This window comes from Cicer arietinum, chromosome 1 (assembly GCF_000331145.2).
Source record: "Cicer arietinum cultivar CDC Frontier isolate Library 1 chromosome 1, Cicar.CDCFrontier_v2.0, whole genome shotgun sequence".
NCBI classification, from domain to species: domain Eukaryota; kingdom Viridiplantae; phylum Streptophyta; class Magnoliopsida; order Fabales; family Fabaceae; genus Cicer; species Cicer arietinum.
In genome coordinates this window covers 49,985,224-49,997,557 of record NC_021160.2, presented here as the reverse complement: position 1 = coordinate 49,997,557, position 12,334 = coordinate 49,985,224, and the positions used below count along the sequence as shown (strand labels likewise).

The 12,334-nt window shown below is 28.5% G+C and overlaps 1 protein-coding gene across 1 annotated transcript; it reads right to left on the bottom strand.

The window, feature by feature from the left end:
- Window positions 1-1,859: 1,859 nt before the first annotated feature.
- On the bottom strand, window positions 1,860-4,957 carry LOC101512982 (uncharacterized). Its single transcript, XM_004487138.4, has 3 exons — window positions 4,651-4,957; window positions 3,989-4,404; window positions 1,860-2,545 (listed from the first exon to the last, which is right to left on the bottom strand). Exons 1-3 carry the CDS (start codon window positions 4,813-4,815, stop codon window positions 2,107-2,109), a joined length of 1,020 nt encoding a protein of 339 aa, XP_004487195.1. The 5' UTR covers window positions 4,816-4,957; the 3' UTR covers window positions 1,860-2,106.
- Window positions 4,958-12,334: the final 7,377 nt, after the last annotated feature.

Sequence of the window (12,334 nt, the reverse complement as noted above, 5' to 3'; positions counted from 1 at the left end):
ACTTATTGTGAGATGTAGAAAAGTATATATTTTTCTTTATGCATCACATATTTCTTTTTAGCAAAAAATATATTTATTCAAATTAATATAAAGTATATCGATAAAAAACAATATAATTTAAAGTTGTTAAAATAAAAAAGTAAAAATATATGCACAAACTCACATAATCTAAGTTAATATAATAAAATGACTACAAATGTGCAAAATCTAAAAAAATATGAAGAAAGAAAAAAATTAAAATGTCTAGAATATTCATGTCTCTTGAACTATAACATTGATAACGTCAAAGTTATTTGACTGCATATGTATTTAACTGGAGTTGATTCGTAACTTTTAATCAAATGAACATCACGACAAGATAAAAAATCTTAATATTTTTAAATCATCACTTAAGAAAAATCTTTTTTCTTTATAACTTTTAATTCAATGATCATTAACTTTAAATATTTTTTTATTATTATAATTATCAAATAAAATTTAATTTTGAAGAGTTTTTTTATTGGTTTGAGTAATTTTCCTGAGTTTTTTATTTTTATATTATATTACTTCATTACTTATGTATAACAGGGTTTAAAACTATATGTTAATCACATTGGAATGAAAATAGAGAAAACGATATACATTAACAATTTGATTATATTAAAATAGGCAACAAAATCTTCAACGCATACAGAATATAATGGACACTACCGTTTGAAACTTGCTATGTGATGGTGGGACAACTAATCTTGAATTTCGTGGCACCTAAAAAGTTACTCTAGTCTCCAATGAATGACAATTTAATTATTCATGAACCATATTCACAATCAACATCATCAACAAATTCCGAAATGTTAGTTGCACTCTTTTTCTTGACTCGACTTTGCTTCCTAAAATTTGTAAAAACTGTAAATTGAATTGTTGTATGATTTTTAATACTATAGGATTATTGACATCCAATAAATACTAAAGGGTAAATAAGTGTATTAGGTAAGCCGTTTTTGGGGTTTTATTTGTTGGGCCGAGTTTAAACTTTTACCAAAAGTTTAAACAAGGTCTTTGGAACTTAAACTTTCCACGGTCATTTTTCACGTCCACTTACAAGCTTCATATTGTAGTGTTTCAAAAAACGCACGTTTGGCACTACACAAAATGAATTTTCATAGAAGTTTTTTTTTTTTTATAGTAATTCCATAGAAGTTGACGATGATTCGAAATCTAGAGTTGAAAACAACAACAAAAAAAAAAGATGCCTATTATTGACCGAAAAATAAGAAAGATAATTTAGAGACAATATTTAGTTTTAGTAAAATGTATTTTTTAGTGAATTTAATCTCTTGTTTCTCATTGTAAAAATTTGTTATTTTGGTTGTTTAGCTAACTGATGAGATGACACAAATATGAAAACATTATTGAGGGTTTTTATCATGATAAAGTTTGATTCATAACCAATGTTTTAAAATATGAACTAGACGGTTCAACTCGATTGAACCATGACCTAACACTCCTGCAAGTTTCAAGCCAAAGTCGATTTTAAAACATAAATTTAAACACTGTCTAGATTATATGATGATTTATTATTCAATCGCCAAACCATTAACGGATCGACGCATGTAGTTGATTTCACATTGAAGTTGAAACAAAGTTTATTGAATTTCTTTTCCCCTATCCTTCTAAAAAAAAATACACCTATGTTTGAAAGTATACTTCTCTGCGGAGAAAAATTGTTCTTTCGATTGAAACATGAAAGTATACTTCTATAGAAAAAATAATGTGTTTTGTACTAAAGTACATATTTTAAGTGGTATGTGGAGGTGGGAAAAGAAAGATCTCATACATGAAAGCATATTGACCAACATCAAAGAAGAATCTGAACGATGTGAGACCCAAATCATAATGAGCATTAACCACTGATAAATAAAACTCAATTTTAGCGCATTGTCTAACCAATCATAAAATAGACCAAATATCAAACCAAAATTTAAATCACTATACTAGGTAACAATATTCTATATCAAAAAAAAAAAAAAAAAAACCAAATTTCCTGAAATCCAAGATTATGGTAATCTAATATACATTTTGTTCATGTAAAGAAGCCACAAGAGTTGTGCCAATTAACATCTTACTTTATGCGGTCAAGAGTTTCTTCATTCCCGCCTTCTGGTCCGCGGTGAGCCGAGTTGGGAATTTGATGTTGAACTTTATCCTCAAGTTTCCCTTCTTTGTTGGATCCTTTGGGAGTGGCATTCCTTCTCTCGGAACAATCTCCTCATACTCGGGTTGAATCACATTGTTGATTGGTATAGTCAAGTTTCTACCATCAAGTGTAGTCAGATTCACCGTATAACCAGTTAAGGCTTCTGCAAGAGAAAGCTTCTGAATCGCAATCAGATCGTTTCCTTCGCGAGTGAAGACACTGTGTGGTTTTTCATCGATGATGAAAACAACATCTGCAGGTGTCAAATTCGGATGTTCGTTTCCTTTCTCAGGGAAGGTGATCTTTGTCCCCTTTTTCCAACCAGGTTTGACATTAATCGTCAAGATCTCGTCCAACTGCATGGTTTTGCTGCACACAGAAGGAAAGGAAATAAAAGTCATCAATATTCGGTGGTTATAAGATACAAAAGTAAGACAATAAGATTGACACAACAAAATAGGTAACCGAAAGTACATTCTCACAATCATCGACTAATTAATAGAGCATTCTACAACAAGAGGTCTTAATTCCATAATGAGAGATATCATACATAAATTTCAGATAAATATAATTCTATCTCAAATTCTAGATGTTTGAATTAGAGAAAATTATGCAGAGTAACATTATGCCAGCCCCGCATAGCCAGCATAATTAAAATGTCAGCCCCAACATTATGCACATACCCATTATTACATTAGATTAGGGCACCGTAGTTATTGATTCCATTTAACAAAAACCGAGCCATTGCAACATTAAACAAGAGAAGGATAAAACACCATAACATCAGACTTCATCAAAATGTTCATCTGCAGAAGACTTCTTCATTCCTAGACTACAAATGAAATAGGACTGATATAATCTCAAAAACTAGAGACACAAACTTTTAATAATAACAAACACACAATCTGATCCATCATCTCAATACACTGTTATCTGATGTGAAAGAGAATTGCCAAACTACAATTCTAGTATTACCTATACCAAAAAATACTAGAATATTTAGAGTGTAACATTACGACCAGGTTATTAAATCAAAAGTTCCGAAAGAGCAATTTGCCAAGCAGGTACTTACTAGCTATAAATAACATTTAATGATTAATAGTTCAATTTTCATTAATTCATTACTTAGAATAACAATAGTTGGCAATTTATAACAATATAACTCTAGCTTCGAATTGGGCATATACATTTTACCTGCTGTCTACTACAACTAAGCAATACTTTTGCTATGAGTATAAACCCTACCAAGAAATTGTTGTATTTGGAAATACTCAAGGCAAACCTAACTAGGGTGATTAAAAAGTTAATTCAAATTAATTCTGAACCATCAGCCAAAGCATATTGTAGTCATTTAAACAATTACTATTATGTCTAGGTAGTTATCCCCTTTCAACGAACAAGCAAATGCCACACAAATGGGACCACAAACATTGCATCAACCAAAACTACATAGTCTATCATGGCATTCTTTGCAAGATAGATGAATTAAACAAAAACATAGATAAATGAGTGATACAATTCGCTACGTACTCGCCACATTATGAAACACAAACAAGAAAGAGCCAGTTACGAAGCAAATCATTAATCAACCTAGGTATAAGGCCAATCAGTAATCAACCAAACTATAAGGCCAATCTGCAATCAACAAAGCTATAAGGCCAAATCAATATTAACCAAGCTACAAGACCAAATCAATAATCTTGTGAATCTCAGTAGTGCTACACTGAAATTGAACTTAAATATCTAGCAGTAAACACAGCATTGAAAAATCAAGACAACTAAAAAGGTATGCAAGTAAGAACAAGAACTCACCCATTAGCATCAAAAATTTCTCTGGTGATCTTCATCTTCTTTGTGGTCCCTTTAAAAATCTCCTCAAGAGTGCATAGCAATTTGTTCTCAATAGGAGGCGGCTTACGAGGAGGACCTTGATGCATATGGACTCCACCCCCTCCTCCTCCTTCCCCAAAGGATCCAAACATGCCATTAGGAAACCTTGATCCAACACCACCCCCTCTTCCCATACCACCAAAGGGACTTGAAACCCCAAAAAACTCAGCAAAAATATCATCAGCATTCCGATGATTGAACCGAAACGGAAAATCATCGGCCGAATAGTAAGTAGTTCCACTGCCACCAGCAGAAGAATCAGGTGGGGGCATTTGACCCTTCAGACCATCTTCCCCATATTGATCATAAATAGCTTTCTTCTGAGGATCACTCAGTACCTAACATTAAATAAATCCCAACACAAAATAAGCATAACCCAGATATATATAAAACAAAAATTGAAACTTTCACTAGCAATTTGATCACTCAGCCCCTAACATTAAAAATAAAAATCCAACACAAAATAAGCAAAACCCAGAAACAAAGAATTGAAAGATTAACTGAGAAATTGATATGAGATTGAGATCCACTAAAAAATTGTGAAAAATGTATAATTTATAATACCCTTTAAAGATTGAACTTACATCATAGGCTTCTGAGATTTGTTTGAATTTGGCTTCGGCTTCTTTTTTGTTGTTAGGGTTTTTATCTGGGTGCCATTTCATAGCGAGCTTTCTGTAAGCTTTCTTCAAGTCATCGTCTTTAGCGTTCCTATCAACCTGCAAAACCTTGTAATAGTCAACACCCATGTCAGGTTGTTGCTTTTCTCTCTTCCTCTTCGTCAGTTTTTCTTTTCTGATTCTTCTTGTTCTTTTTTTTCTGCTTGCGTTAGAAAGATTTTCTTTTTTTACGGTTTCAGAAAGCTATGGAAAGTTCCAGAAATTTATAACGTTTAGTTTTTTCTGTTTCACACGATTGTATTCTACCCGAACACTGGACAATATTGCAAATTGCAAAATTGATACAATCTACAACAATTAATAAAACTAGTTTTTTAATTAAAAATGTTAACAATATATCTTGTCATTTCAAAATTATTCTTTAATTATTAACAGAAAAATATGAAAGATATTTTATTTTTTATTTAATTATAACTCTTTTTGAGGTGGTATCAATTAATTAAAATTTAAAAAATGTAATATAAATAATAAAAAAATAATATTCTTGTCTTATAGTTTTATTTTTTATTTTGACTTGTTCTTTTCGTATCATTAATTGTATGTTTGACTAGAATATTTATTTAATCCTTATATATAGATATGATGTTATATATATAACAATATTCCATATTTTCTTTAAAACGTTTAATGATATGCATTTATTATTCATTTTCATTTTAGAAAATGCATTTAATATTCATTTAAATACTACAATAGTGTAGATTTAAATTTTTTTAGTCCTAATTTATTCTAAGAACATATCCCAAAATAAATTATAAAAAATTATTTACAAGCAAAATATTATTTAAAAATTAATATATTTAAACTAAAATTAAAAATAAATATATCAATTTTTTAGACATATATATTTTCCTTATATTTGATTATAGAGGAAATACTAAATAAATCTTAAAATATAATATAAATGTCATTCAGTCAAAACAAGCATAAATATCATTAAAAACAATTATAAAAAAAAAAAAAAAAAGAAAATAGTGATTGACCAAAAAAAGTATAAAATTTAGTACTCAACTTTTTAGTAAAAAATACATTACTCATGACCATACTTTACTTAATAACATTAATAAAATTTTGATAAGATTATATTTTGAGTTGTTTATCTTATTTATATGTAACAATTAAGTATTTTATTTTTCTTATTTTAGATCCTCATCTTTTACAATATTTACTAAGTTATTTTTTTAAATATTTACAAAATTATTCTTTATTTGTTTTCCTCTTATTTATGTGATTTATCATTTAATATATTTAAAAAATTATCTTTCAAAGTTTATGTTTTGTGGTATGTATTTATGCTTTGAAAAAAATTTAAAAAAAATTTCGGTAGACAAATATGTTTAAAAAACATAAAAAAAAATTTAAAAAAAAAACACAAAATTTGTATTGTGAAAAACTTAAAAAAAAACATAGAACACAAATTTAAAAAATACAATTGTATATAAAAAATATTTTTATAATAAAATTTAATAATGAATTATTGCATTTATTTTTTCCAACATAGGAAATTTTTATTATTATTTGAAAATGTAATAGTAATTATTTTTCTTCCAATCTACCATATAGTTAGTATTCCATGGATGACTCTTAATTTATTATTTTTTTATATTGTATTAATTATAGTGGTGAATTCATATATCAATAGTTTATAATGGTTTAAGTAAAAATATTATCTCTATTTCGTTCTTTGGTTTTTGCCACTAGATGGAGTAATAATTACCGTCTAAAATTTGTATATACAATTATAATCTGGAGTTTAAATTTCAAATAACATGATAACATAATAATTTCAATATTTGAAAGTTGAATTATAATTTAAAGATATTTATATAATTTTTTTAATGGATCAAAGGCAGTAACATGTAGTTTTTCAAATACTATGTCAACTCAAAGTTATATTAATTTCTTTATTAAATAAAGTTATATTTCTATTTGTATATCAAAAAAAATTAAATATCTTTGTTCTTTTTTGCAAAAATAAAGTACAAAAATATCACATGATTAATTTGACATCTCAACTATATTGATACTTTAAGTTAATCGCGTAATATTTACAATATTTTCAAATATTATTAAAATTAAAATAAATATATAAAAAGAAAGAAAATATAAGATGTTTTGGGAGACTATACAAAAACCCAAGAAACCAATTCTTAAGGATACAAACTATTGCCTCGTTAAAAACCTTACTAGCCAAATTCAATGAGATAAACCACGGTGAAAAAAAAAATAGTGTAGTAAACATTTACAACTATCAACAAAATCTATCAAAAAAGTAACAACCAATGACGGTTAATAAAGGAAAATCTTAAATTAGCAATCTTGTTTGTACATTGATTACATTATCTAAAAATATGAGATATACTAACATTCATTCTTTAACTATCTCAAGACTATTAAACCATATATTTCTAATAGACCAAATAATGAGGTTTGTATTCCTGAAAGTCATATTTGTTTATTGCGAATTAGATTCAATCTCCGATAACGGTAAAAGTTGGTGTGTTACAAAAAAAGACCTTCTGACCCCATTTCCTCTCCATAGAGGATAACGAGTTTTTGTCTTTTGTGAAAATCGAACCCGGTACTTGGAGGATAAATATTGTCTCATCTTATTACCACTACCAATTGAGCTATATAAATCGTCAACCATTCTTATAGGCTTTTTCAATAGCAATCATAACTCCCATAAACTCAGCATGACATGCAATTATAATTCCCAAATCACGGCAAAATAACCCGAAGGAGCGACACAACTACCCAAAAATATTCCTCCACAAGCAGCTAGGTCAAGACATCCAGTTGCAGCTACATCAATTATATTTAACTAAATACTCTTTGGGAGGATGCCAAATTACTTCCTTGATGATAAGTGATTTAACAGGATGAATTTTAAAGTCAAAATAATTTGAAATTCACGTATAGAGTTGGACAGTGTGTCAGAAATGTAATTGTCAGATAAATATACATTGAAAATAATTTTGTCAATAACAATATAGAAAGCAACACTCATTCCTTTTAAGCAAGTTTGATTTCTACATTACTAAATAATATTCATAGTAAGGATGATATTAGTTAAAATAACATCTCTACACTATCAAAATAATATTGATAATAAAGATGATGCAATACCAAAATAGTATATGTTACTAATTTTGTATATGCTATTAGTATAAAAAAAATTGTTTTAGTTTTTCAAAATTTCTCCAAAAATTCCTTCCACAAAAACATTTCCAAAAATATCTATGTTTAATATCTCCAAAAATATGCATGCCGTAAGATTTTATTTTATTTTTTAAATTACTCTGTGTTTTTTTAATATCTCCAAAGTTTTTTTTTTAAAAAAAAGATGTTATTAAATACATTTATAAAAAAATTACACAATTAATGTATAGATATTAAATTCCTTAAAAAAATAATGTTATAGAAATTAAATTCCTTAATAAAAAAAATAATGTTTTGTAGAATATTTAGGATAACTAATAACAAGAATATGTGGTAACATATATATTTCAATAGGGATGGGGTGTGGGTGGTGGATGATGGAGTTGGAGGAGACGTTTGTTTGTGTGAAGAACATTTGGTGTGTGACTGTAATGTATTTATGCAGGAAGTCGTTCCAGATAGCTGGTGTAGGAAACTAGAATTGTTTACTCAATTAAAAGTGCATAGTCAAACTTATTTGTGACAACGAAGGACGTCAATTCTTACATGATCAACAACATTTGGAATAAGGCAACACCTTTGAGAGTTGAGTTCTGTGCGTGGAGGTTATTCAACAATTGTATTCCTACGAAAAACAAGTTTCCCAAAAGTGGAATAATGAATTAAAATAATTTAGACTAAATTACATATGTGGTCCCTTAACTTAATTTCAGATAACGTTTTAGTCCTTTATCTTTTTTTTTTTCCGACTTGGTCCTTTGTTTTAATTTTAAGTGACAATTTGATATTTTATGTTTTAAAATTTCAACAATGTTATCCTTTTTTATACAAAAATTCAAAAAAAAATTCAATCAAAACTCAAAATTAATTATATTCTTCAATATAATACAAATTTCATCAAATTCGTAACACAAATCTTCAAATAAACTCATATTTTCATACTTTATTTGATATTGTTAGGAATAAAGGACTAAATCAAGAAAAAAAAGAGATAAAAAACTAAAACATTACCTGAAATTAAGTTAAGGGACCACATATGTAATTTAGCCGATAATTTATTATGTATTTTTTGGTGTTGCGGTGAAGAAACTTTACAACATATTTTTTTTTTTATTGTTCACTTTTTTATAAGGTGTGGGTGCAACATTGAAGTAGTTGTCGTTGATTAGTGTTCTTTAGCTTGACACCTTTGAGCACGCTCAATAATTTTGCAATTTTATATTTATTTAACAAAGCTTCTTATAAATGTCTTTTATGTTATTTGGCTAGTTTGTATTTAGACAATTTAAAAAAATTATAATAATTGAGCATTTAATCAAAAGGTCAATTATTTTGAGCATTTTGTTGATAGAATCAAACTATAAACTTGACGGTTGTTTAAAACTCATCACAAATAATTTGTGTTCGGAATTAATCAACGATGAACACATCTCATTTAGACTTTAGGCCTTTACAACACTCTTTAATTGTAAGATTTTTTTTTTTGAATTACTAGATTGAAAGATTCTTTTATCATCAAATTAATATGGTGTGTTGTATGAGTTTCTTCTCCATTATCATTTGATTTGATTGTATTATTGTTAACTTTTAGATCCTATGTCTTTTGCTTGAATATATAGCATTTTAATGAATTTTAACTTAAAGAAAAAAGCTATTTAAGTTTTAGATTAATTTTTATACATTTTTTACACGTATATCTATTCAAATTACGCCATCATATTAACACATGTTACATTTGTTCATGAAAGTGAGATGTCAGTAAATATATATGTAAACAAACACTACTAGAATTTTGCTTTTTTCCTGCGGATTTTCCTGCGGATATAAGCAAATATTCCGCAGGAAAGCATGTTACCTGCGGATTTCCCGACGGAACATTATCCCCACGTAAAACCTTCGTGGATAATTGTTACCTGAGGATTTCACTATCCGCAGGTAAATTACCTGCGGCTAAATCCGCAGGAATATTGAATAAAATCCGCAGCAAAGTTTAAGAAAACTTTAGAAATTTTTTTACCACTTTTCATGCAGAAATATTTGCAGCACAGTTCCTACAAATATATTTCGTATAAAAATCTGCAGGTATATCCATTGCACCAACCATATGTTTCGCATTAAAATCCGCAGATAATTTCGTATAAAAATAATTTTCAAAAAGGAATCCGCATGCTTAAATTTCCACATTAAACGAATTTGTCTGATTTTTTATTTATATAAAAATTTTAATTAAAAATATATGAAAATATTATTGTAAATACATTTTTAAAATATTTAATATTAATCCAAAACAAAATTTATATCATGTTTTCAAATCAAAACTAAATATTTATTAAAGCATGATCCAACTATTGTGATAATTCTAAACAAAATTTATATCATATGCATAAATCATATTGTGATAATTCTAAACAAAATTTATATCATGTTCACAAATCATAACTAAGTATTAATTAAAACATGATCCAGAAAAAAAAAAACTAAGTACAATCAAGTACATGATACAACCAATTTGACAAAATAGAAACAAATACTACTCAATATGATCACTACCAACATCCTCGCTATCTTCATCAGTTTCATCGTTGAGTTGTGGTGATGAGCTTGGACGAGAAGATGATCCAACAAATCCTAAATGTTGCATAAGAAAGGTTAAATTTCTGTTGGTCTCGGCCATCTCTTTTTCTTGTCGTTGCAACTGTTGTTTCATCAACAACTTTTCTTGCTCCTGTTTTTGCAAGGATTCATTCAACGCATGAACTTGACTTCTCAAAGCATCAACCTCTGAATCGGAACGCATTGATGGCTGATTTGGATTCAATGTTTTGGCTATAGATCCGAGACCAAATATTCTCCCTTTCTTTCTCCCAACTACATCCACCCATATATCAATATCAGATGGCATAACTTTGGTTGGTTGACTATCAGCTTCGTCCTCTCCCGGAACAAAAGTTGAAGCTTCAGACGATAACTCAATCTTTTTATTTTCAAATTTCTCCTGCAATAAAATAGAAAATTTGAGGCATAAATGTTTTCATATAATCATAATTAATTACTAATTGTTGGAACACTTGTACATAATCTTTAAAATGATACTTAAGATGATGAGCTTACATAAGCAGATTCAGCATGAATACCGACCCAGTTTTTATCTTTAGTACGATGAGTACGAAAATAAAAGTCACTAAATGTTGGGTCTTCTCCTTTCGTCTCTTTCTGTAAAAAAAAGTATATCTTAATTTCATTAATATTTAAATATAAAATAGAAAAGTAACAATACCATTTTTTTCCATAGCACCCGATGAGGAATTGATCCGCCAGTGTGAAGAGATGCACCATCCATAGAATTGCGATTTCTTTTATTTATCTCAGATTTTTTTTGGAAATTAGAGGAATTCCAAATTGCCTTCAATTGTTCCCACATTCTCTCACCCATCCAAGTAGGCTTATTTTCCAAATCTTTACGTGCATCTTGCATTAGTTGCGACATCTTAGCTGCACTCCGTTTTTCAAAGTTGCGTCGCACCATGTCGTTCAAAGTTGGGGGCCATGTAAACCTTTTCTGTAATGGAAAAAACAGAAATAATGGGAGAAGATAAACAAAATAGATGAACAAAACATAAACAATATCTTACACAAATCAGTCTAGGAATCAGGCTAGTTGAGAAATTAAAAACCATACAATACATAAGCTAACTCAATTACTCGATTCAATCACATGCATTACTATCCCTTATGCAGTTATACTCTCCTTCTCATTCTATTTTCTAATTATTATTTTTTATTTTTATTCTAATTTTTTGACGTCATTGTCTTAGATTTTCTCCTGAATTGAAAATGTATTCGAAGAATTTAAAATAAAAAATGAGTTGTGATTTTATATTTTATGATTTTACATAAAGAGCCAACAAGAGTTTGTTGTTGCGGTGGATAGGCCCACAATTAATCAAAGTTATGTGGTAGAGAGAGCTTGATTTCTTTCCAGCAAGTACCAATGTTAGATTTGATTGAGAATTGTTAACAATAAATATAAATAAAAAAAGGAAGTAATTCATTTAATGTTTCCATACAATACATAAGCTAACCATACAATCCATTCGAGGTTCTCTCATAGCAGATTTACTTTCACTTGAGTGTTGTTTGGATAATCATGAAATAAGAGGAAATAAAAGTGCATATTTAACGAAAAATATTGAAGAAATAGAAGCAAGAAGAGTTCTGTTTTCTAACAACTCAATATAGAACAAATTCGGCCTAGCAGTCTAAATATATCAATTGGGAACAAATTCGGCCTGATGACAAGAAAGATGAATGAGCAGAACCTTCATTAATAATACTAAATTACGCAGTTTAAAATTGTTTAGATATCTCAACCTTAAAGTTTTCCTGCCATAACTCGGCAACTAGTTCCATGCGCTCCACTAACAGA

Bases quoted from the DNA above. Each gene is read 5' to 3' on its own strand.
- LOC101512982 (XM_004487138.4), bottom strand. From the start codon at position 4,815: ATGGGTGTTGACTATTACAAGGTTTTGCAGGTTGATAGGAACGCTAAA. The intron at 4,405-4,650 runs GTAAGTTCAATC...ATTTAATGTTAG, and splicing joins AAATCTCAGAAGCCTATGAT to GTACTGAGTGATCCTCAGAA. The intron at 2,546-3,988 runs GTGAGTTCTTGT...TTCTGTGTGCAG, and splicing joins GAAATTTTTGATGCTAATGG to CAAAACCATGCAGTTGGACG.